Source organism: Numida meleagris, chromosome 5 (assembly GCF_002078875.1).
Source record: "Numida meleagris isolate 19003 breed g44 Domestic line chromosome 5, NumMel1.0, whole genome shotgun sequence".
NCBI lineage: Eukaryota > Metazoa > Chordata > Aves > Galliformes > Numididae > Numida > Numida meleagris.
Window position 1 is genome coordinate 17,462,888 of NC_034413.1, and position 25,730 is coordinate 17,488,617.

General features: G+C 37.3%; 1 protein-coding gene across 5 annotated transcripts in view; it reads right to left on the bottom strand.

Moving 5' to 3' along the window:
• Nucleotides 234-25,730, bottom strand: part of MAPK8 (mitogen-activated protein kinase 8) — a 45,106-nt gene continuing 19,609 nt past the window's right edge. For 2 of the 5 annotated variants that reach the window (XM_021397817.1, XM_021397818.1), the window contains exons 2-12: nt 23,891-24,057; nt 20,983-21,112; nt 19,722-19,780; nt 19,460-19,598; nt 14,738-14,903; nt 10,514-10,585; nt 8,318-8,500; nt 6,265-6,389; nt 5,238-5,301; nt 2,151-2,228; nt 234-1,177 (exon numbers count right to left, since the gene is read on the bottom strand). In XM_021397817.1, coding sequence (XP_021253492.1) covers nt 1,032-1,177; nt 2,151-2,228; nt 5,238-5,301; nt 6,265-6,389; nt 8,318-8,500; nt 10,514-10,585; nt 14,738-14,903; nt 19,460-19,598; nt 19,722-19,780; nt 20,983-21,112; nt 23,891-24,012 — 1,284 coding nt within the window. In that variant the 5' untranslated portion in view covers nt 24,013-24,057 and the 3' untranslated portion in view covers nt 234-1,031. Of the gene's footprint in view, nt 1,183-2,150; nt 2,229-5,237; nt 5,302-6,264; nt 6,390-8,317; nt 8,501-8,773; nt 9,982-10,513; nt 10,586-10,937; nt 11,010-14,737; nt 14,904-19,459; nt 19,599-19,721; nt 19,781-20,982; nt 21,113-23,890; nt 24,058-25,730 lie in introns of those variants that run through there. The other 3 variants (XM_021397819.1, XM_021397820.1, XM_021397821.1) reach the window with 3 other exon arrangements.

Here is a 25,730-nt window from a genome sequence, read left to right on the forward strand (position 1 = left end):
ATCAGTTACTTTCGGTGGAGAAAGAATAGCTGAAGTTTTGCCCCAAATGCATTCATGTCCTTTCCTCTTCTCCCCAGAAAGCACTCACCTTTGCAGACAAAAGGAGTAAGAAACTAAACTCCCAAGAATCACATACTACACGGAAGTACAGCTACACCATATTTGTTTTCCCTGTTGGCAGTCTAGACATCCTGGATACACCTTTGTTTTGTGTACAAAAACAGGCTACAAGCTAGAAATAAACAGTTTATTTGCATTGCAATGTATTATTCATGAAGTATCCTCTTGTTTTATGGTGATCACGAGATTTGGCATGCCACAATTCTGCAGAAGACATAACATCCCTTTGTTAGGCTAGACGTTTCTGCAGCCTTTAAGATAGGCTTTGCTCTCTTAAGATCATAAAACCATTGCAATGAAGTTACTTTACAAAGAACTGTGTACGGTTTCTCTAACAAAATTCATTAATTGTTGCTTTTACTCAAGTATTATAGGCAAGTGGCCAAAATGAAAGAGCAAACTGTTCACTGCCAGCACCACAGCAGCACGCTGCAAAGAGCCTACAGCTGGATGCACCAAACTCTCCCCCTCCACCTCAATATGGGCACATGACCAAGCATAAAACTTTGAAGGATATCATGAACAAAACATCCAGAATAAATTCTAATAAAAAAAAAATTGAAAACCTATAAAATCTTAAATAATACATGATATGGTAATGACCACAACATTAATATGTGCTTTGATAAAACAAATCTTACAAATTCAGTAAAAAAAGATCAGCAGCATAATAGTAAAGCAAATATGCAGATTTTAAAACCACAATAAAAATTATCAGGTTTAATATTTTACAGTTAATTACAGCAAAAAAAGTGGCTGCTTTTAACACAACTTACAGTTTAAAATTACAGCACTTCATGATGAATTCTATGATTATTTTTGAAAAAACACTCAAAAATACCACCAAATTTTAAAGGTGCCCTATTAATGACTAAAAGGAACCCCCTCCCACCCCCCAAAAGACCAAGTAGTCATCTACAGCAACCCAGAGGTCCAGCTGAGGTTTCTAGACTGCTGTCTGTATCAGAGGCCAATGTTGGATCTGTTGACATTGAAGACACATCATTGACAGATGACGACGAAGATGGATGCTGAGAGCCATTGATCATTGCTGCACCTGTGCTATGAGAAACAAAACAGCAAATCAGTTGCAGATACAGTTGCATGGCTCAGCACTTGCATTAGTCTGTCTCTTCCTAGTAGCTACTACTTCTCCCCGTTTTGGCAAGTTTGAGAACATGCATCTCAAACCATTGTCAAAGTAAATAAAATCCACAAATCTTAAACATGTGGTGCCTTATGAATGCTATGTCAAGAACCACCGAACTCACATGACAGGATATCTAATTACAATAAATGCTAATGACTGAAGGTTAAAAATCACAGAGATAATAGTACACAAACCAGGGGCTAAGATATCCTACTAAATGTTGAGCACCAAATTAGACTATATCTACATATTTTGGAAAAGAAAATGGCCTGTTTTTTCACCAGATCCTCCCATTTAGTTTGGGAAATAGCAAGCATCCAGCTGCACTGCATACAGCCTGTTTCAGAATTGCAGCAGTTCAAAGACGGCACCAGTAAACTGAGAAGAGTCAGCAGCAGCAGCTAACTCTTGTCATCTTGCTCTGAATTTCAGCAATGCTTTCTCAATATATTCACTAATTTTTCTGTTTAGAGGAATTATTCAAGACAGACAATCTAGAAATCCTGTTTTATTACTTAATAGATGTAAGTAGTGGTTCTATCTTTACACCAGCTACAAATTACGTATCTAACCAGACTATGGCAGTGGAAAACATTCCAAGAACTCTACAGAGTACATACTGAGATTCTTCTAAAGGACTGAAATGAAGCATCAATAATAGAGGAATGTATCAGATTAATAAAAAGAGATATTCCACCAAATAATGCTGACTCCATACATTCCATTCAAATAAGCACAAACTTAAAGAGAATACTACAGGTTACCAGTCATTCAGGGGTCGCATTTTGGAGCCAGGTATAGTTGGATATCTTGAATAGCTTTACACTCTCCTGACCTACAGCTCAATGTAGTTTTGTACTGTGCTTTTATTGTAACCAACCTAAAGGGGCTGGCTGCCCGCGTATAACCCCATTCTTGGTTCTTTCCTCCAGGTCCATGACTTCCTTGTATATCAATTCTGAAAATGCAGGGAAATAAGGCAGAACATTGAATTTGCAAGCAAAAAACCACTCAATTGACAATTTATCTCCCATTAAAATGCACATCTAAATTTCTTAGTTTTATTACTGTTTAGAATTAGTTTTGAACAACAGGCTGTAGGCTACAGAATAGGCAAGTGGTATAATAGCCTACAATTCTCTTCTGCCGGAGCTACGATAGCCTGGCACTCTCAAGAACACACTGACATTGCTCTCAGACTTTTGTCCAGACAGTCTGGGGACCTGAGGCTAAACTAAGTCTTAGTGACTACTTGGTAGTTATCAGTGGTGTCTTTGGTACAGAAGAATCAGATCAGCAGTCTTCAAAAGATCATGCAGGCTGTTCTACAGAGGAAGTTTCTTTGTCATTAATTCATTCTCATCTTCAAAAAGCCCTTTCACACACGATCTCTATTATTTTTGTCATGATGTTGTCAGTCTGAAGATCTGGAAAAAACCTCAGAACTCTTAGGATTCAACCTGCCTTTTTACTCTCAAAGGTGTTTGCCTGAAGAAGTTAACTGACCGAGATAGTCTTGGCAAGTAGTAGTTCATTAGGAGAGATCAGACCACAAGCTCTTCGAAGAGACAGGAGCAAAAACCACAGTGAATGAGTCCAAAGCGCACTGCCATCCTCCCAACACATTTTTGCCACTAAGTTTCTGCAGTAACAATAGGTCACCATGACAGGGAGTACAACATTGTGTATAAATGTAAGAAGCAACTTCACCTCCCTCGTCCTTAAAAATAAGTTACGAGTGCTCCTACAGTGCCTGTGACATGAATCATACAGCCCTTTATACTGGCCAGAAGGTTTCTCTGCTAATGGCAGCCTGTCACCCAGAAAAGACTTCCGCTGTGAATCTTCAGAAGGAGCAATAGAAGAACAGGACTAAACACGTTCAATGCAGATCATAAGAACTGATTTGTCAAGCTATTACTTCTTATCTGTCATTGGTCAACTCATTTATGGCTTGGAAGAAAAAAGCATTTAGGAATTACAATTTCAAGGGTGGGAGCAGTCTCAAAAGTAAATTCTATATTGCTTGAAATACTTAGCTTTTACTTTAGCAATTTGACTGCATATCTGCTGCTTCAAAAGGGGAATATCTTTGCATGGAAGGGGGACAGCAAGAGAATTTCCACAATTCTCTTTGTCTCTGCCTTTACAATTAAAATCCTAATAGCTTTCATTTAATAGGTTTCTAACGGGAAGTGATTGCAAGTGTGGCAGTACTAGATTTTATAGCCCTGTGTCCGTTATCAGCCAACACAATGAAACTGTCAGAAACATTCCGTGAAACATTTTTCCTCCTTTTTAAAAAAAAAAATAATTATTATTTTCCTTCTGGGGATAAAAAGGGTGTACCAATCTGATATTCCTTCCTAAACTTTTTCAGTACAAAGCATTAGATTGGTCAGTGCACTAAATTCTTGCTGAAAGCAGCCTTCACAGCTCTCTGGATCCATCGAAACTCAGTGTTACCACTAATCCTATTTAAAGCACATAAAGCACAAATAACTAAATGAAGTATCTGAGATAGAGTAAGCAAGCATCCTAAATAAAAGAAACTTGCTTATACTAAGTGAGAACGATTATGGCCTAATGCACTTAAATGCGTACTGGAGATGGGCTCTCAAGAGCTAACATGTGGCAAGAAGCATGTGGCCCCACAGTGGGAGAGCTACACACCTGCTCTAAGCTCAGTGAAAATTGTAATGATCAATTCAGGCATTTGTTCTGCCTTTCACTTAGAAATGACCAGTACCAATCCTGGAACACGCTAAATCCTCTGATACGTTAAATCATGTGATGAAGGTCTGCAGTGGTCCAAAGGAAGGCATTCTTTTCAGAGCATAGCCTAGCTAGTACAGTGATGACAACAAAAGAGTAGTACATTTTAGGAAGGGCAGTTAAATATTGTACTCCTACAGTAACTCAATCATTTACTTACATAAAGAATTCTAACAAAAGTAAGACATGATTTCTGAAGAACTATAAGGGCACACAATATCATCCAAATTGTTAATAGCAGCAAAGGAAAACATACAAAATCAATAATACATATATAAAAGATTTCTCCACTAGAAGTGGAAGTTTCATTCATCTTAAAACTAATCTTCATAGGTCTTCAAAGCACAGTGACTGTCTCTTAGTTCATAAAGTCCAAGGGGTACAGAAGGTTATAGCAAGGTTATGGATTACAATACATCAAATGCCAACAGATGCAGAGGCAGATGGCATTTTTTCATAGCACCAGGGCCTTTGCAGTAACACATTTTTTTAGAAGCAATTTCCAAATGAAACAAAAGCTTTACAGGTAACAAAGATGTTCCCCTTGTACTTTATAAGTATAAAAAAAATATACAAAACCAGTATGTCATGGTTTTATGATTTTCGGTAGTAGCGATGGGCAGTGTGTACAAAGGGCAGGGACAGTACTAAAATCTAAAGCCATATTCTTAGAGGTAATTCTTATGTCATACTGTGAAATGTTCCACACTTCAGCCCCGGTACTTTCTCAGGACCCTATGTATGAAACCACTGCTACCTCCCACATGAGCTACAACCTCACTATTTTGCCCATTGCTAACATTCCTTATGGCTTCCTCTTTCCATACAAATAATGCTAAGGTGCTAATATTCAGATGTACAACGTTCCAACTCCTTCATCTTCTTTCACCTGTAGCAGTTTTGTCCAGAAGTGTTTCCCTTCCTAAAAATGTTGCTTTACCATTTGTGAAAGGTGACTGAAATGAGCAGGCTTACAGCTGAGTGAATTTCAGCTCCCTACAAAGACTCATCACCTTTACAGAAGACGTTTATTGTCCTGACAACCAAAAGGTCGTGAAGCACTGATCTACTCCCTCGCCATTCCAAGCAGTTTGTATATACAATGATGTTGCTCAGAAGAATCTTAGTAACACTAAGCCTAGGAGCCCATCTATGCCAAAAACCTTTAGGATACGTAAAGGATCATTCTTACCTTTCCATTCTTCTATCGTGTGCTCCCTCTCATCTAACTGCTTATCTGGTATCTTTGGTGGAGGCTGAAAAACAAAACTAACTCATGATAAAGCAATCAAAAGGGACAGAAAAACAGAACACATGAAAAGTGGAAATAAGATATTCAGAGTAAGAACCTGATTTAATAATACTGCATTTGCATGGTCAAATAATCTCTCATGCTTGGCTCATTTTCTAGATGCTGCTTCATGTTTTAAACTTGTTCTTGTTAGCTCATTTGCTAATACTACTGTAATAATTAAAACAGAAACTGAACAGGCTGGTAACAGAGCTCCTAACTGCAGTGGTCTCAAGCACAAGCCACCCTTTTTACCTATTTAGAGTTAATCATTTTCTCTCTAGATATAATAGATCAGCAGAATTCTAATTGTACCATTTACATCAAACATCTTTTCCTGTTCTTAGTGGGCCATCACCAACTTACTTTCTCTTAAAGATAATGAGGTTTTTACTCATAAGCTGAAGTTATTTTTTCAAGAAAGATTTTCAATTAATCTCTTTGTTCATTAGTGTCAATAATACAAAGCTTGAGATCTTGTGCTCAGATTTTGCTGAAACACTTATTTGCTAGTTTAAGAGTACTATCAACTGCTGTAAATAATGAAAGTATTCCTCTTGCCCAGGAGTAAAAACCTGGAATCCTATCACAAGCAATCAAAGCACGCTGAAACAACTGCAACTCAGTAAATCAGAACTCAATATCAGAGACTTCAGATTCATTACTCCACGAGTAGGAGTTTGTATGCAATTACACACGAAATACACACACAGGTACTGCAGCTACATGCAAGTCTGTGCTCATTCCTATTACTAATTCTAATAAACATGTCAATCATCGTCAATAAAAATGATTACTGCTCAGTTAAGCTTCTAGTGAAACATGCAGATCACGAAGTAGTCTTCTCTGAAGCAGTTACACAGAGCATCAAAACAAGCCTGCTTTGATACAAGCTCTCCCTAATTGGAAACCTGAAACAAGAACTTACAGCTTCGGCTTCTGACGGATCATACCAAACATTGATGTACGGGTGCTGCAGGGCTTCATCCACAGAAATTCTTTTAGAGGCGTCTATAACCAGCATTTTTGATAACAAATCCCTTGCTTGACTTGCTGCAAAAGTGAAATTTTCTACTTAGACTAGTGCCATATGCACATACCTGTATTTCAAAGCTCCTAAAGAGAGAACACTTAAATAACAAACTCCATTTTATTACTTATACAACCCTCACACTATTTGAGGTTTAAGAAAATGGTGCATTTGATGAAAGAAGCAAAATGAAGAGACTAACATTTTGGAAAGATTTTATGGCTGTGTACAGTTTGGAAAAAAAAATAAAACGTTCCATGGAAGATAGTTCAACAGCAACTATACATAATCCTCCTACAAGCAGGCAAGGGAACACCAATAACAGTACGCTTCTTATTTATCAAGCTTGTTACTGCGACAAAAATTCTTAAATAGTAATTTTAAAAGAGAATAGGAGCTAGACAACTAACAGAAGACTGGAAAGTAAGTTGTAACACAGATTTCTTTTTAAAAATAGATGACTGGGAAAAAGTGGACATCAACAAATAACTGCTTCTTACTAAGTTTTTTTTCTCTAATCTCTTTTCTTTCTCAGACAAACAGGTTAGAGCAAGAAAGCACCCTTTATTTTTGCTTAAGCAAAGATTGGCTGAAAGATGAGGAAGGATAACTCCAGCTAGGCGAAAAAGCTTGATGGCTAAATACAGACAAGAAACAAAATGCAATAAGAAGGAAAAACATACAAATACACTTAAGACAAATACTACAGAATTGGCCACTGAAATGTAAGGCTAAGTAAATCAGCTGGATGGAAACATAAAGCATGCCACAAAGCCATCAAGTCATTTCTATACAACATCTGACTGCAGCTAACTAAAATAAAAGGTTGCTGGAAGTTAAGTTTTCTTTTAGAAAGGGATATTCAAATTCAACTAAATGCTGAAGTCATCACTACGAAGATTGAAAGTAATTGTATGAAGTAATAACATTGCACCAGATTGGAAGCAGAGAGATAATGCCTTTGAAGTGCTTGAGAGATAAATGCTGAAGAAGGAAAAGCGTTGGTTGTGATGATCCAAAAGGAAATAACACTTGAAATATGTTATGAGTTTCAAGGTATAGCTGAGATTTGTATTCTGTTAAATTAGTTTTCCATGGGCAAAGTGTTTATATATAGTAAATAGGACAATCTTGGATAAGGAGGAAGAAGAAATGAACACATCGGGTCGTATGTTTGCAGTACATGATGCCTAGTACGATTAGAGCAAGGTACACTAAGGAAGCTGTAGAAACCACGTTCAAGTAAAACCAGCTACACATCATGAACAGTTTAAACACAAAGGGTTCACAGAGGTGAATCCTAAACATCTGCAGTTTTCCATTTTTTCCCCATGGATTAAGTTCTGCCACAAAGGCCTTACATGGTCACATCTAGTGACAGACATGTCTCACCAGGGTTTCAGTATATTCCGGCCTGGGCATGGCATCCTTACCTGCAGGCAGTACAGCCTTGGCTGGAGTAGCAGCGGACAAGAACCTATTACCCCACTCTAAGTGAAAAGCTGTTTTTTCCCCACATAAACTGTAATTATTAGTCACAGAAAACACAGTGAGCTTTAGAACCATAATTTATTCAAGAAACTAAAGGATATATGCATATGATGAATATAAAAACTTTATTTTCATCCCTAAACAAAGAACATCTGCTGTGGCTATGCAACATCTATTCCTCTCTTCTCTCACTTTTCTCTAAACCACATCTGTCATTGAGAGGAATAGACTTCCTTTTCTTTATTCAGATACCTAAGGAATAGGAGCTGCTCCAGAGAATATGAGAAAGTGACGGTAACCAAACCTTAGTACTTCTGTCTGCTCCCATGACATAAATATTTTAACACTTAAATCCTTAGCAGGATGATTTTACAGCAAACAAAACCAAGATTCATTTCTGTTCTGTACGACACATCTTAAAAACTTTTAAAATATACAACACTCAAAAGACAGACCTTACCTTTAAGTTTGTTGTGTTCAGAATCAGCTGGGAAAAGGACATCTGGAAAGAGTTTCTCAAAGCTATATCCAGCATACTTGGGTCTGTTCTCCACGTAAGTTCGAACTGTAGGCTGTAATTTCTTCATAAATTCAGGGCACGGTGTTCCTAGCTGTTCTATAACTTTATTCCATTGATCAATATCTAAGGTCACACAGCTAAGAAAAACAGTTTCTAATTTTCAGCTGAAAATTTACATTAAAAACACATGGAACATCCAACAGAGAAAAAAAAACAGAAAATTTTCAAAAAATCTCAAGTTCATCATTAATTAGGAGTATCTTCTCAGAGAAAACAGGGAAGCAAAGCAAGACTGTGTCTGAGTAGCAAAGGCAACATCTGTTTTACTTGAAATCATAAGAATTAACTGGCAAAGGATATACTTCTGCAAGACAGAGAAAGTTAAGACTCCCAAAATTTCTTAAACTCAAATAAAGGTGTTTATGTTTTTTTTTTTTTTTAAAAGACATTCTGCAGAAGAATTAGCTTCCTGTTCTAAACTTGTACTCCCAGTACTCCAACTACTAGGCATCATCAAGGAACTGGAGAGAGTCACCTCATGTAGGTGCTTTGTCCTTCCGCCTCACCTTGGTAACTCAGCTGAGTTCTGGACTCTACCAAATAAGTGATCTCACACTGACAAAACACAGTGCATAGCACCATGGGCACATTAAGGATTAAATCCTGGCGCATACAGGTCAACGACAATTTTGTCAGTGTCTTCAATGAAGAAGTGAAAGACTTTCAAGGCCAAGGAAGGAACATCTTACCTGAAAAGTTTACACCAGTTAGGGGACAATGACTAATTCATGGCAGAAGAATTTAATACATGCTACTAAAGAAAACAAAGCAAAACAAAATTTGGCTCAGGAATTTCTGGTTGCAGATGGTTACACACTGGGAGAGAGCTCCAGTAAAATTTCACGTATGCTTATTTCATTCATACAGTCTCCCCAGCATTTTTTTTTTGGCTACTGCCAAAAACTAGGCACTGGGCTCCCTAAGCCCTCACGTGGATCAGCAGGCCCTCTCTTATGTTCTTAAAACTTAAAGGACTTTCAAGTTCTAGAGTGCTTTAGGAGAGTTCTTGAAGGAAAAAAAAAAAAAAAAGATATTGCCTGAATTGAAAAGTCACACTAGCAACCCAGATTCATAAAGCTAGCATGGTACAGCTAAGGCAGTGACAGGGCATTGTGAAAGTACGGAATCCCTGGATCTCCTCGTCACGCCGCAAAACCTTTACCCAGTCCTCATGCCCACGTAGTAATGTATTGATTTTTAAACAATTAACCTGCAACAAAAGCAGGAAAGATTTGTGATGACATCTAACAAACTAGAGAAGAACTGCCAGTGAAACAGTAAGATGCCAAATTCCAATTCGATTTCCATCAATTTTAGTGAGGATCCAGAGTTTTCAGCTCTGTTTGCTCATAGCAGATCCTTTGTCTGAAGCATTTGTTCACATGACCACCCACGCAGACACCACTGAACCATTCATGGAATAGAAAGACAGGAGCACCAGATATTTCTGAAAGCTGTTTGCAGGATCATTTCTGCATACAAAAATAAAAAACTCCAAAGGACAATCATTTAAGCTGGTTAGGATTTTTTTTTGCAAACATCTCCTATAAAACAAACAAACAAAAAAAAAACAACTGATGTGCTTGGGTACTAAACAAGATTATTAAGTTATTACATAGAAATGAGCTCCAAAGCAAAAACCAATGCATGTGAACCAGTAAAACATCACCTAAACGAACAAAAAAATGTCTGCCTTAAATATGACAACATCCAAAAAATCAATGGATAGACGCTATATCAAACTGAAAATAAACAAACCAAAAAGGAAAAAGGAAAAATAAGCCTGCTCACCCAAGTGGTATTTTGTTCATCTTGCTAGAATTCTCACTTAGCATTAATTTCTAAAGACCTCTGTACACGTTAAAGCTATCTGTGTTGTTGTTCTGCTCTAAATGGTATAACTGTCGATATTTTTTGCAGCAACCTGGAACCGAAATTACAAACTTGCAAATGGTATTTTGAAAAGGCAGTTTAAAAGCAGTATTTTAAAAATTAGAACCACCTTAACCTGGAACTAAATCGCTGCAGCATCTTTTGACCTTTTCAAACTACATCCTAGGCCAAAGGTAAGGATACGATCTGTACCAGGAAATAAAACACCACCTTTGATCATTTCTCCCATGATGCACCCAACTGACCAAATGTCAACTGAAAACAAAATGCAATGATATTAACAGAAAAGATAGTTATTAAAATAAAGGAAATCAAAATATCTAGACGCACACACACACATGAAGTGACCATAAAAAGCGTGTGTAATGAAAGTGAGTGAAGGTGAATGTATGCTAACTACAGGACCAGCAGAGACTATGTCCTACTGCTAGGTGCAGCCCGAGTTAAAATGAAGTCCTTAATTTTTTTTTCCAGTGTTATCGCAAGAAAAATTCATGTCCATTTAATAAAAAAAAAATTGTACAATGTGCATTTTCATGACATAACATCAATAAAAAGGTTAATCACTTCCTAACTAATTCAACCTGCTGCAGCAGCACAAGGATACAGTCCCTTCCTGGAAAGAGGATTTTGTGGCAAACCATTTCGCCCATAATGCACCCCACAGACCATAAATCCACTATGTTTGTAGCACAAAAAGAAGGAAAAGCAAAGCAAACGGTCATTTAAAATTAAAAGAAGCATAACATGACTGCATTCTATAAACTGCAGAGACAGCACAGGAAGAAGAGCGAGTCTTTATATTAATCAATGAAACCACTTTTAAGAACACAGTATATAAGGATTAGCTTTTAACTGTCTCAAATACAAGGCAGAAAACCATCCTTTTGTTTAACAGTGCGAGAGCAAGAGCTATAGCAGAGAGAGAGATACACACGAATCGCGCAGAGTAAGGCCCATCTTCAAGTTCTGAGACTTGCAAAGCTCTGCCAATAGAACGTGACAGATCTCCAAAGACAAATTTATTGAAATTATTTTCACGGTAGTTATAGGAATCATTTTAAGAGCAGCAAACTAAACTGATCTTTCAAAATACGGGGTACTTGAATAGTTAATACTTTCAGGGGCAGAATTAGTTATTACATAGGAATTAGCATTTGCCATCAAGTATTACCTATAGGTCAGATTACCATGCGTATCTCTCTCCCCTTAAATAAGAAGCAAATACAATCAGTAAAAGATCACTTAGAATTTTAGAGGATCAGTTAATGACAATATTAGTACGTTCCTAAGAGATTTGCAGTTAAAATTCTTTGATTTAAAAATGTTTCTCTAGTTATGTTGAAATAACATACAAACAAAAAGCTCAATAGCAGTGTCTTTTATACAAAAGATAATTTTCTACAATATCTTAAATCAGAAGATGTACTCATAGATGCACAAGTTTACTTTTTACAGGTTTGCCAATTTTTCCGAAGTTGCACCAGAGATACTGTTAATTCTGTATGCAAATATTTTCTTGAAGTCATAATTATGCATCTGTATTATGATGATACTTTTATGTCAAACATGAGACTAGAATTTCAGTTACGCAGAAAAGAAGGGGATTTAAATAAGAACCGTATACTAAACATCACATGTAAAAGTTGCAAGGGAGCTAAACAATTTCAAGCAGACAACATTGCTTCTTATTGAAAACATTCCTTCCTTCTTATGCAATAAGTTCCTCTAAAATAGTATTTAAATCGTATGGTAAGAGATCACAACTGTACATATTAATAGGTCAAAATTAAGGGCCTGGTTCATTTAAAAAATGATTTACGATTAGCACTATTTTCTCTCTGAAACACTTTTCAAGAACAGTTTACAGAAAGTACACATTCTGCTGGCTTCACAAACCAAAGCATACTCAAATCTATTGTAAATAATGTGTCCAATGTGATGAAAATGCTTCCCATGACTGCATGGACAGGTCTGGTAAGAGAAATAACACGAGTCAGTGATTTATCTTTGTGTATCATAAGACTTCGGGGGCTAAGAGAAACAGTAAATACAATTCCTCTGTTCAAGCTACAAAACAGAACAAATGTAGAAGTTAACTCTATCATCTGTTTGTTTGGGCTATTCACTCTTTTTTTAAAAAAAACACACACAGATTTCATATGTACATACATAGTACCAAAGATTAGTGCTCTCTCAGTCATCAGTACATGCACTGCAATCCTCCCGCATCTTGTCTGAAGAGGAAGTTCAGCAGGGAACTGAAACAGCATAAAGATGCCAGATGACCCTGAATTAAATGTTAGCCTCTTTTTAACTGTTATTTGTTGTCCATATTCAATATTTAATTCTACGTTAAATAAGTTAACCTTTAATTTAACTATGGGTTTAGAGGGCTGCAACAGGCATCAGTGTCAGCAGGCATGGACCCTGGGTGGCCCATGGGTCTTACTACAAGTGCATCCTTTCTACTTGCCCTGCTGCCCTCTGCAGCCTTACTGCGCTGTCAGTGGAGCTGCACAGTAAGAAACTCATCAGGCAGCAGCTGAGAAGAGGAACAGTTTATGTAAATAGCCTCTTAATAACAACAGAACATACGGAAATACAGGCTGCCTCCTGAATCAGTTAGCCAACAAATTTACATTCTGCTAAAAGTGTCATTCTCAACTCAATGACCACATATTCAGGTTTGGGGAAGATGGTATATAGTTTTTCACATGAAAGTAAATCTGGATTTACATTCTGCTGCAAAATACAGCTCATTCTTGGCTTAGGGAAGGGGGTTGTCACTAGCAGGGTCACTAGCAGTAACAGGGTTCTCTAGAACCCTGTTGTTTAACTACAACAATAACCTCAGCAGTATTTGAATGGAAAGAACGTTTCACACTTTTGCAGCTCAAAATGACTTAAATGTTATGAGAAAAATGTGAACTAGGCAAACTATGGCAGAAAACCTGAGACCTCCATCACATCAATTCCTTCTGTAAGGCAGCTGAATGACAGTCTGCAGCTTTAGGTTCTTGTGACTATTGCCTCTTAGCTAGCCAATGCAAAGCCTTCAGGGAAAAAAAAAAAGAAAGAAAAAACTTAAAGCTGTGCTTTCCACAGAACTTCAGCAGTTAAAGAATTGTAACTTTATGCTTGCTTCACTCAACCTCTGCCTTGAAAATTACAGAAAAAATAGCCAACTGCAGAGGCCATTTGAAAGACTCTACAACCTATCTGGCAGACTAAGGATCCAAACAGAAATGTAAATCACAGACTTGCAGAGAGACCTATTCTCATTCCTTTGAGCTGGCTTCTTCCATTGTCACACTGATAGGAGTTGTTCTTCCTGGCTTTCATAAACAATAACAAAACAGAAATCAGTCTCTATGAATGTAACGGTTATAGTTTCTGTATAATCTGAACTTGCCCTTATGCCATGCAGTTGCCAGGGAAGTATGCAGACTACATTAAGAACCCTGAAAAACACTGCAAGCCTCAGTTGTGTCAGTAACCAGAGGAGCCATACACCTCTAGGACTAATAGATAATGGGTTTAAAACACACTCAGCAAATGGTGACCCTTGTGCACGATATCTGCGTGAGGCAGAAGCACCACGTGAGGTGAACTGACAGCGGATCAGTGAAATGGCAACAGAACTGGAGCCATAAATAGAACTTCAGGAAGCACGTGTTCTGCCGGTTTCCTAAAGGATACGAGGCGTTCACTTGGAAGATTGTGTGATTTTTCCTCAAATGCTATATGTTTTCCTTGTTTTCTTAGAGGATACTGAGAAACAGAGGGCCAAAGACGGAGGAGGGAAATGTAAGCAAGCAGAGGGACAAAGTAAACAAATTTCCCTGGAACTCATCATACACTTCAAAGAATCTATAATGCTTCTTAATGGTGCTCTGCATTTTTCTTCAGCAGCATTATTTAAGAACTTTGTGCAACAGTTTTAAAGCGGGCTGGCTTTAATAAAAATAATGCCATGGTAGGTGGCTTGAGCTTGTTTGCTCCCTACTCTTGAAAGGCTTTATTGAATATAGGTTTTTAAACATTAAGTTTGGGACACACAGTTGCAGTTTATGTCCTCATTAGGGATAAAATCAGGCAAAGGTATACCAAGGTATGTGCCACATATTAAGAACATGTATTTCCATTTCTTCACGAATGAAAATAAATCTACCAATGATTTTTGAATTTTTAAACAAACAAGGCCCTCAATTTTTTCTCCTATTAAATGTAAACATTATTAATGGAATTAGATAAATAAATTGGTGTACCCGGAATCTGCATTTTGGTCACATGCCTAATTTATAAAGTTTTTACATCTCGGAAAAAAAACATTAAACATGTAAAATGTGGCGTGCCAAACAAAAAAAAATAAAGCTATGCCAAAGAAAGACTATATTTGCTGACCGTTTTCTTTGTATCCCATCCCTAGGATGACCTCTGGTGCTCTGTAGTAACGAGTCACTACATAAGGCGTCATCATAAAACTAGTTCCTGCAGTTCTGGCCAGTCCAAAGTCAAGAATCTTCAAAGTGCAGTCTGACTTTACTACTATATTACTGGGCTTTAAGTCCTTTAAAAAGAAACATCATATATGACCGCTAAGACAAGCACAAAGTACTCGTTGGTTCACATTTTTAAAAGATAATACTGCTAACATGAAACCCCACATATATGACTAGGTCATTTCTATAACTGCAGTTTATATTTCCCCTTGCATTAGTTCAGCAGACTATAGAATTAATTCCCTTCTTGTGCTTGAAGATTCATATAGCAATTAAAGAAGGAAAATACAACTAGTGTTACAAGATATGCTAGCAATGTGTGAAATAAATTGAGGTTAGTATGAAATGTTAGCTCTGAGAAAAGGTCTAGAAACTGTTCACTGGAACACCAGTTATTACTACAATGCAGAACACAAGTAACGTGACAATTGTAATAATCATCGTGAAATAAAAATCATTAGAATTATAACATAAATGCAAAAAGCAGAAGATTTCTTTGTTGGCTGGGGCTGCGTTACCTCTTTTGAACCAATGCAGATATTTCTCTGAACAGGAAGGAAATGCTCATGCTCACATAGATTTAATTTCTCATTTAGGATTTGGTTCACGTTATACCAAGTTTGGTGACCAAACACAGAAGGGCACCAGTGAAAAACTGCCAGATACTTAACCATTAAATTAGAGTGAAAAATTATATGCTTTCAGAGGTTCTAAGTTGGAATCTTGGTTAACTTTACTCTCCTTATTTCAACTTTATAATTGTATCGGCAGCAGGGGGTTTGCAATGTCTATACAGACATTCTCAGTCATTATCTCAGGATATCTTACACACATCTGAATGTCACAGAGCAATTATTACAAGCAGAGTAGGTTCAGAATAACTTTGTCATCATAAAATAGTTCATAACACACAAGTCATCCCATACAAGGTTGGATCCTTTCTGGCTACCTCTACCAAGATTAATGAGACAAAACAATACAATGTGGCCAAGGACTTTAGTATTTCAGCTGTAGGCATTTGATAGCTAGCTCTTTCTTTCATTATTTCTTAAAGATGCAAAAGTGGTAATCTGTAAGATTTTCATTTGTACTTGTATGTCTATCAACAAGCCCCTCGGAGAGCTAAGCTGCACCAAAGACAGAGAGGAAACCAAAAAAGAAGACAGAGGTTTTGGAACAATAGAATTTTAATTGGTAATTAAATGTCTTGCATACTTACATATTCACACACACTTTCAAATCACACACACAAAGACTCTGCAGACAACTCTGGCTTAAAAGATTCTCAAAAGCCATGAATAAATTCAAGTATTATAAGGTATTTCAGCTATTCAAAATGCATATTTCAGATTTTGCTAAAATCCTGTTTATTATAAGCTTTATTTTTGTACAAATCTATTATCTGGAGGATGTTCATTGAAGAATCCCAGGTGTGTGCTGCTAGCATTAACTGTATTTGTCCTCCCCAAAGCTACAGGATCAACACTGAAAGTGTTAAATAAAGTTTCCCCTGGCAAGAGGAAAAACACAGTGAAAACAAGAAGTAAAATTTAAAGAGTCATATCCATCCATAATTTCTGAACACTGTGTTTCTCATGAAGCCTAGTAGCATGTTTTCACGCGGAACACGGAATTCCCGTTGTTCAAAATGATGGAGGTGTGTGTTGACTTACACTGCATTTCAGATTCATCCAAGAGCAATACCTCATGTTTTAAATAAACGAGGACTCAAACATTCCTGTGAGAGCAATTAACTTAGCTAGGCTGTATAAATACATCCAGAACCTATAGCAGAAGACATATCACCTAACCTTAAAAATGTAAAATAGCACTGCCTAGAAATCAGAGATATTCATAGCAGTCTCCCCATTAGCCAGGCATACAGGGGCATCTCTGGAAAGTAATTCATGTTTTTTTAATCAGCTAAATTTTTTGGAGAAGTTTCTTTCTCTTTCTAAAGAATGATTTGTGTGAAGGGCTTCCATTAGTAGGCACCTTTGTTAAGTGCTCAAAATTAGGCAGAATACAATGTTACAGAGCCTCCATGCAAGACTAATGAGATAGGTTGTGTCCTTCAGCAAGTTAGTGAGGCGTGACCCCGCAACTCTGATTATTCATCCTCCACAAACTGCAAAATATAAATGAATGTGTACTTGTAGGCTTGCTGGAGACTGTCTCTGCAAAATATTTTGAACACCATAGCGTTCATCTGTCAACATTTATTAAAGTCAGCGTAAAGATACAGTCAAGTCTTTATCAACCTAAATCTTTACCCAATGCCATGAGAGCTAAATATATCTCCTGCAACTTCTAGGTGAAGCATTCCAAAATTCTTTGTGTATAATGTCTGCCTTGCTCCATGCCTCTAGTCTGCTATAAGAAAACACCACACTTACTTGCACAGCAGACAGCATCCAATGTTATAGGCACATATGGAGAATATTTTAGTTTCAGTCATCTGTCAAGCTTTGAAAAAGTTGCTGAGATGCTGCGATCATCTCAGCTACGTTAGGAGCTGAACGACAAAGTTAAAAGACATATGAAACTACCAACAGCAAAAAATGCTTAAAACTTTAAAGGACACTAAATAAGTGCACTGAATTACTACCCAGAATGCTTCAAGGGCAGGCACAGCAGCGCAGACTACGCTTAAGGAATAACAAGTTTCAAGAAAGTAACTAGATCTAGACACTTGGGACAGTGCTGCTGAAAGCTCAGAAGAGAGGCATAAGAGTTACTACTGAAGCCATGTGTTCCATATGCCCCTTTTCAAGCACGTCCTCTTTGCCTTCTGAGGTCTTGCTCAACTTGTTCCACAGAAAGAATTTTGACACATCACACTTTTAAATTTAAAGGAGCAACACAAAGAGCAAGCAAGCAATGCAAACATTTTGCTTGAACACACTAAAGCTTCAAGCAAAGTCAGAGAGCAAGTTGTCAAATGAAAGTCTACCAAGAAGACATGCGAGTGAAATGTATCTGCCCATGTCCTTCAAAATCATTCATGCATACTATTTACATAGCAATTGTATCCATAGACAACCTCATTGGAATGGGCTACCTCTAAACTTGGTATTACTGCACAACATGAAGCACTTCAGAACTCCACCCATATTTACAGAGGTAGGAATTGTATCCTCCAAGCTGTCCTTACTCCCCGCAGTTGCTTCTTTTCTATAACAGTACAAACGTTTCCATTTATTACTGATTTCTACAGGCTCAGTGATTCAGCGCCTATTTTACATGAGCACAAACTGTCCTTGAAGCAAATGTCTGCACTTGCACTTAGCGCCTGCCTGCACTAAGATCCATAGAAAGAGACTCATTATCTATTCTAGTACATCTATAAGCACATGCAGAGTAGGAAGGGCAGGGTGCAACAGCTGGGTGGTGCTTCTGCCTATTATCCTTTCCTCAGCTCTTTCAAACACAGTCATCCCAGGGCAAACTGTACATGTGAAAGAAGCCTTCACCTTCCCTCCCTGAGCTTCTCATTAGAGTGAGGCAGTAGATGTGTACTGAAACCCGCTGAACAAAAGTGTTTGGCCATTTACATTTTATTTGCTATTCATACAAATACCCCAGTTTTCCTGAATGAGAAACAGCAGACTGACAGGGAGTGTCACACTGCCAGTTCTAGCTTGCAGGCCATTCCAGGATGAGGTAGACTACTCAACTGGGCAAGCACCTCAGCACAGTAATGCGGCAGTAGCATTCAGAATTGCTACTCATGATTTTGCTGTGTACATCATCCTTGAAGGAGACTACATAGTACTGACTGAAAGTACTGTGCATGTATAACTTTAATTAATTTTTCCTGCATCATTTCTCTCTACAAAAAAATTACAATGAAGAACATAACACTGTAAAAATACAAGTTTACAGTTTCCCAAAATAATAGAAAGCATATTGGAAAAGTTATAACTAGGCAACCTCAAGAAATCTTCACACTACACATAAATATATGTAAGATGTTCAACTAGAATAGCCGATCTTAAATTCAGAATGTCCTCACTGGATTTAACACATACAAGCCATTAGAAAAGTATCTGTCATTTTTGCCTGCAGGCAACCTGAAGGAATGCTTTGTGACACACAGGTGTATGAAAGCTCCACTCACAGGTCTTCATCATGATCTGTTTGTCTGGAGACTTCAAATAATTATTCTCTACTTTGTTAGTAAAAGAGTTGAAATAAATTGGGCAGTTCTTTCAAAAGATGGAATTTCAGGTTTGGTTACCAAAACAGCAAGGGCAGAGGTGATTTCAGATATTCTTTCCTGCCGCAACTACTAAAACTGAACGTGACAGAGAACTGGAGAAGGTAATGCAACTCACTGCTATTTTTTTTTTTCCACGCTGTGCCGATTATTTTCAAACCTAGGAAGAACATCCAAGAGGTTCATTCCACAATTACAGAGGAACAAAGGAAGCTTGATGATTTCCTTTCAGCTTTCTCTCCCTGTCTACGGCATAGGCTACAGGGCACTATTTGTATACGCATTTCTCATTTTTTTTCTGGCTCTTTTAAATAGAATCATAAAATCATTTAGGTGGGAGAAGGCCTCTAAGATACACAGGGCAAAACTAAGTGCAATGAAAAAGTAACACAGAAAGTCACTTACCCTATGTATAATTCCAGCTGAGTGAAGATGTTTGATGCCACACAGCATCTGATAAAGGAGATAGGACATTCGTTCATGGTCTAGCTCCATCTGAATCACTTGGCAGAGATTTGCATCCATGAGCTCCATTACTATGTAGCTTATAAAGAGAAAATAGAACAATCAGATAATGCTGCCGATTTACTGTATTCTTTAACTTGTTCATCTTTCCATGTTAATATTTTTCAAGTTAATTCACAGCTTTAGTTGAAATCAAACTTACACATCTTGAAATTCTTCCAGGGATTTTTGTGGTGTGAACACATTCAGTAAGCCGATTATCTGGAGGAAAAAGGACAGGAAGTATAATCTCATCACAGCAATAACGAAGTTGCAAAGCAACATTTCAAAACTGATATCCAGCATCCTGACACAATCTTCCTGGTATTTACTGAAGCTCCAGATGCTCAGAGTGTCAACCATGCCTAACATGCTGTAATAGATGCTAATGATTTTGTGAGAAGTATTTTTCCTACAAAAATCATACAATCTAAAAACATTTTGGGTGGATTAAATGATATCTATCTCTAAAGCTTAAATCCTGAAGAAGTTAGTCAGTCTTTCCTTGCTCCCTACTTCAAATCTGAAGAAAGATAATTGAGATTCTTATTATGTATGATGAAAAATAAAATGAAAAAGTGGCAAGAGAGAAAAACTACCAAAGAGATATCGCTTTGCCATAGACAGAGGTGAAGCAAGAAATCCATCCAAAAACAAAACCAGTAATTTTAGAATATTTTCCAGTTGCTAAGAATGGATGAGATGTGCAGCAGCAGGTCAAGATACTACTCATCAAGAGTCAGGCAGGCTTGCAATAGTTTATAATCACACAAATTATGCTATTAGGTAAAATTTCCCTAAGAAAATCCACATATAAACCACTTATGTCACAGAAGTAAGTTTACTATGACTCTTCCTTGCCAAAAAGCCAGGGAGAATTTTATCTTGCTGAAGGGAGATTAAGAGAGAAGGTGAGGAAGATGGCATACAGCTGTCATTTAAGACAGAAAATACTAGCCTGCTGTAGTCCAGATCTGATAAATCTATCACTTTTTCTCTTCCTATATCTCTAATCAGCTCTGCTCCACAGCTTCTCAAGCATCAGACAGTTCCTGCTTGTCACAATGTAAGATTCCTAACTCATTCATGCATTACAAAATAAAGAAATAAATAAAAACTATTGCAGGCTTTTTCCTCCTACTTGTTTAGGAGAAGGAATGGAAACAAGAACACAATTACCACTCTGAGTATTCTCATTTGCCACCTGCCTGTAAAATGCAGCAATGTAACACCGTCTCCCTTCCTGAGTCTGAAGGAGCAGTTTAAAGACTGGACAGGTATTAAAACTAGCCTGCAACAGCTGTTCTCGGATCCTTTTGTACTTAACACAGACATACAGCCAGGCTCTGAAAACCACTATAATCTATACACAGAACAAGCACCTAGTTGATTCTTTAATATTTCAAGCAGAACACTCCACTTACATTTTTGTGATTAACGCACTTCATAAGAACAAGCTCTCTGTAGGCTCTTTTAGCATGGGTTTGATTCTGAAATGGCCGGCTTAGTTTCTTGATTGCAACGTTTCGCTCAAGGATGGCATCATAAGCTGCACTGTAATTAAAAATAACATTACTTTATATCAGTGTTACCATCAATTAAGCTGCTGCAGTTTCCACTTTTCCAAATACCATGTATCAAGTCTGCATATAAACAAAGCTTCCAGTATTAATCAGCTTCAGGGTGAGTAACAGCAAGGTGTTCATGTATGCTAAGCAATACAAAATTTTGAAAGATTTTTCAGATTCATAGTCCCAGCACACAACAATCACCACTAAAAATTGCAGGACCTCTGTTTCCAAGAATGCCTGCCGAAAGGTATCGAGCTCTTGTCACTCACTAGTGCTGAAGAACAGACTGCCTAAAAAGATCCAAAGCATTTTAAACATACAACCCACATCATTTTTATGTATAATCTTCTCACTGAAAGGTAGGGAGAAAAAGAGAGGAAAAGTAGGTTATACATAGGTCCCACGCTCTCATTTATTATGCAGTATGCAGCTGTTTAATATTAAAACACCAAAATGCTAGGAAAGCCCTAACATCTTGATGTCTTCAAGGAAGAATGAAATTTTGTTTGCAGATAGATGCCAAGATTGTTATATGATTCAGTAACACAAAATGTTTAACCGATGAGGACTGTTATTGGGGACAACTCCAATACATATTTCCATGACAGGAAGGCAGGGATTTTGTTTCTGCAAGAAGCAATACAGCAGCTGACTACTGTGCAGACTCAGGAAATATTTGTCAGCTAGTAAAAAAGCCTCAGCAGGGAAAATACCATTTTATTGTCTCTTACTGAGAATGGTATACAAAACTAATGAAGAACATCTGCCAGTAAATGGTCAGCATTTACCAAATGCAATTGAAAATATGTTGTCTATACAGTATGTAGACTTGAATGATTTTTTTTTTTAGCATCGTATAACTGTATAGTTATAGGAAAAAAAAAAGAAATTGGAAGAACATATACTGATAACTTTTTTTTTGTTTATATTTCCTCCACCTACCCATAAGATACAGAATATCTTATGAAAGAGAAGCAAAGAGGAGATCAGGAAAAAATGACAAACATCTTTATCTCCAGTACATAAATGTAGTCTTAGAGTCTGTTTCAGTGCTAAGATATGGCTGAGCCTTTAGGACATCTACTTCATATCTACTTCAGCGACAGGACTACTGGGAATGGCCTCAAGTTGCACCAGGAGAGATTCAGGTTAGATGTCAGCAAAAACTTCTTCTCCACTACAGTGGTCAGGCACCGGAATGGGCTGCTCAGGGAGGTGGTGGAGTCACTGTCTCCAGAGGTGTTCAAGGAACATTTAGATGCTGTACTGAAGGACATGGTTTAGTGGGAAATACTGGTGATAGGTGGATGGCTGGACTGGATGATCTTAGAGGTCTTTTCCAACCTTGGAGATTCTATGATTCTATACTCTTCCACATTAAGTTGGATCAGTGAAAAAAAAACAACAACAAAAAACAACTCAACCCAGATCACAAGAATTACACAGTATTTCCTTCACACACAGGCAAAATTTAACCATATGAGTGCTCCAGTTCATTTCAGGGCAATCAGAATGGTTTAATTGAAACAGCTTCATTTACCGTAAGAAGTAATTACATAGAGTGATGCTGCAGTGATTGCCTGATACGTTTTTGAATCTCAACTCTGGGAAGGGCAGTAAATTTGGAAAACAGGCAATAACACATGACTGAAATCAGAAACGCAGTGACAACATCTAAAGCTTTTGCAGACTTTTCTGTACCAACAGACTCCAGTCAAACTCCTGTCTATAGCCTCACTACATTAATACACATGGAAACAAAATTCAGATTAGTTTTTCTGCTGCTACTTACAGACCAAATAATCTTCTTGTGAAAAGTTACTGCTTCAAAACCGACTCTTTTTGGTTGTTGGACTTCAAGATTTCATATGCACTGAAAACACTGCTTTATTACTATGCCAGCTAAAACACAAGTATGAATTCAAAGTCCAAAGGTATCACACATTCTCTTAAGTGCTAATCAATGCAGTAAAGTGGATGCTGGAAGAAGTGTTTGAGAGCATTATGCTTTCTGCTATCTTCTTCTTTGATGTTTCTTTTGTATTTCTATGTCACTAGTTAGCATCTTGAAGTTATAGTAAGTTGGAAAATATGTAATTTCCTATTTTTATCTACATCCTTTCCTTGACCATTCAAAAAAAGTCTCAAGAATCTTAAACCAACATTTAACTTTGGAGTAACGTTGCTTTACAGGACATAGTGCCTACAAACATATAGCTGTCGCTAATCTTGAGTCAACTAGACACTCTTCAGCCCACATGGTAGAGCTCTCATTCGAGTTATATTATCAAGACATTTTCTGGAACTGCATTTATTTACAGGTATTTATATATTACACTGATAGTCTGCATCACAAGTGCTCACTAACTGGCTATACACTAGTATAAAACTAAGTGAAACAGATCTCTAGCAAACTATTTTAAGAAGAAAAAGCATGTCGAAGCATCAAATATTACATAAAGAGTGTTTCTGGCTTTTGTTTCACGGTAAGCAGTGTGCTTAAGATCAGGATTAGTTCCTTTATCCAGGCTTTTCCTCATTAATTTATGGGACTCAGGAAACCTGGATGAATTTACACAGAATGGCACCAGTTTTGAAGCAGGAAGGGACATAGGTCAAAACAAACAGCAAAAGCCACTGTTGAGGAAAAATGGCAAATGATTACCAATGCTGTTCTTCACATAACGTATAACTGTTAAGGCGCTCCAAAAATTCTATTAACAGAACCTAGAAGTATGTTCATACTTTGAAGAAACCTTACCATACTATTCCTTGTGCTCCTGATCCTATTGGCTTTAAGTTCTGATACCGTTTCAATACAGTGAACGTAGAATCTCCAATTTCAACACTGTAGAAATTGTTGTCACGCTTGCTTCTGCTCATGACGGCAACTTAGGTAGATTGCTTCATCCAAATTTTGTTCCTGGCCTGTAATGAATTAAAGAAAATTAAGATTTTACAACTGCATTCAATACAAGAGAAGGAAAAATTCCCTATAATATATGGAAGACGCTTCTCACAACAAGCCCACATGCAAACATAAGCTCTTTTTCACATCTGCAGGAATAAGAAGACACGTCTGAAAAGTTTTGTTTTTAGGAATGTTCCTCAGACAGGATTCTAGAATGGAAAAAAAAACCATAAAAAAGAATTGAATGATTGGTAGCAAAAGATCTTACATGGCAGTGAACAGAAAATAAAAAGGTTGGTGACGTTATTCACAGAACCCAGATTTCTGCGAGGACCAGAGTCTCTCCAGAAGTCCCTTACAAACTAAACTGTTGTATGACTAATTCAACAAGATACAAGAGTGACAAACCATCAATATACTTTCCAGACACTGAAATCATGAAAATATTCTTGGTTACAACTGCCAGGAATATCCGTCACTGACATGGAAATACACAGTTAATCAAGGACAGAAAAGGAAAACTGGCCTTGTCAGAGACCTCTCACTATAGCTCCCAGGAAACAAAGTAAAAAGCAGGACAAGAAAGAACAGTGTAAGATGAAAAGGACTTACACTCTACCAAAGAAATCCCATCCTGGTATTAAAAAAGGAGAAACAGTATCTTAATGCATGTGTCCATAGGAGAAAAAAGTCAAATGCACAGTGGCTTTTACTGTACCATTTCCTGTTTCTTCCTTGTCAGTTGTACCCTTCTAACTTTCTCTTTACATGGGGGTTGGGTGGAGTTGCAACGCATCTAGTAATGTAAATTCTTGTTCGACCATAAGAAATTTCTTTATTTCTTCAAAAGTAATAGCATGCTATCTTCCTTTGTTACTAAGGTATGCAACATTTTCCTATATTATTTTTCATCATCAGTCCCACAGTCCCAAACCATTTTATAAATAATAGTAGCATTTTAGCATGTAGCAGCATATTGAAGTCCTAGAAAAGCACCATCAGATTAGGATTTAATAGGCGCTTCCTGCTAACTGGATTCTTTAAATTGTTGTTAAATAAAGTGCCATACACTGCATCTGAAGAATATGAACAGTTTAAAATGTACCTTAAATTTCTACTGACAGCTGAAAAACTCAGAATATCTCAGAATATTGTACTTCAATATACGTCTGCATACAGAAACTCTGGAGTCACATTTCTAAATTGATGTTCTATCTTTTAAATACTAATACACAGAGTGTTTTGCAACCTAAATTGCAGCAAAGGAAAAAAAAAGTCTACTTTGGTTTAAGATATTCCTTCTTGCCATAACTCATTATCTGAGGGATTATAGACAGTCGGCATAGTTCAAAACATGAGAAGGATAAAGATGCCAAACAGTTTAGCTGAACATTCTGTTGTCCAATTACTTTAGTAACAGACCTGAAAAATCCTTAAGGTATCTAAACATATGCTTGAGCACTGGCAACCACAATGATAGGAGCTGGCTTCCTTTCCTACCATGCACGAAATCTGCTTCCACGAACCTCACATGAGGTTACAGTGTAGCCTTACACTGGCTGAAGCAGAGAAAGAACTCAAATCACCCCAGATCAATAGATAGGACAGAAAAACACTACCAATAGAACAGTGACCGCAACACAGAAGAGAGATTAAATAAGGAAAGAAGGAGAGGTACCCTGAAGTGGAG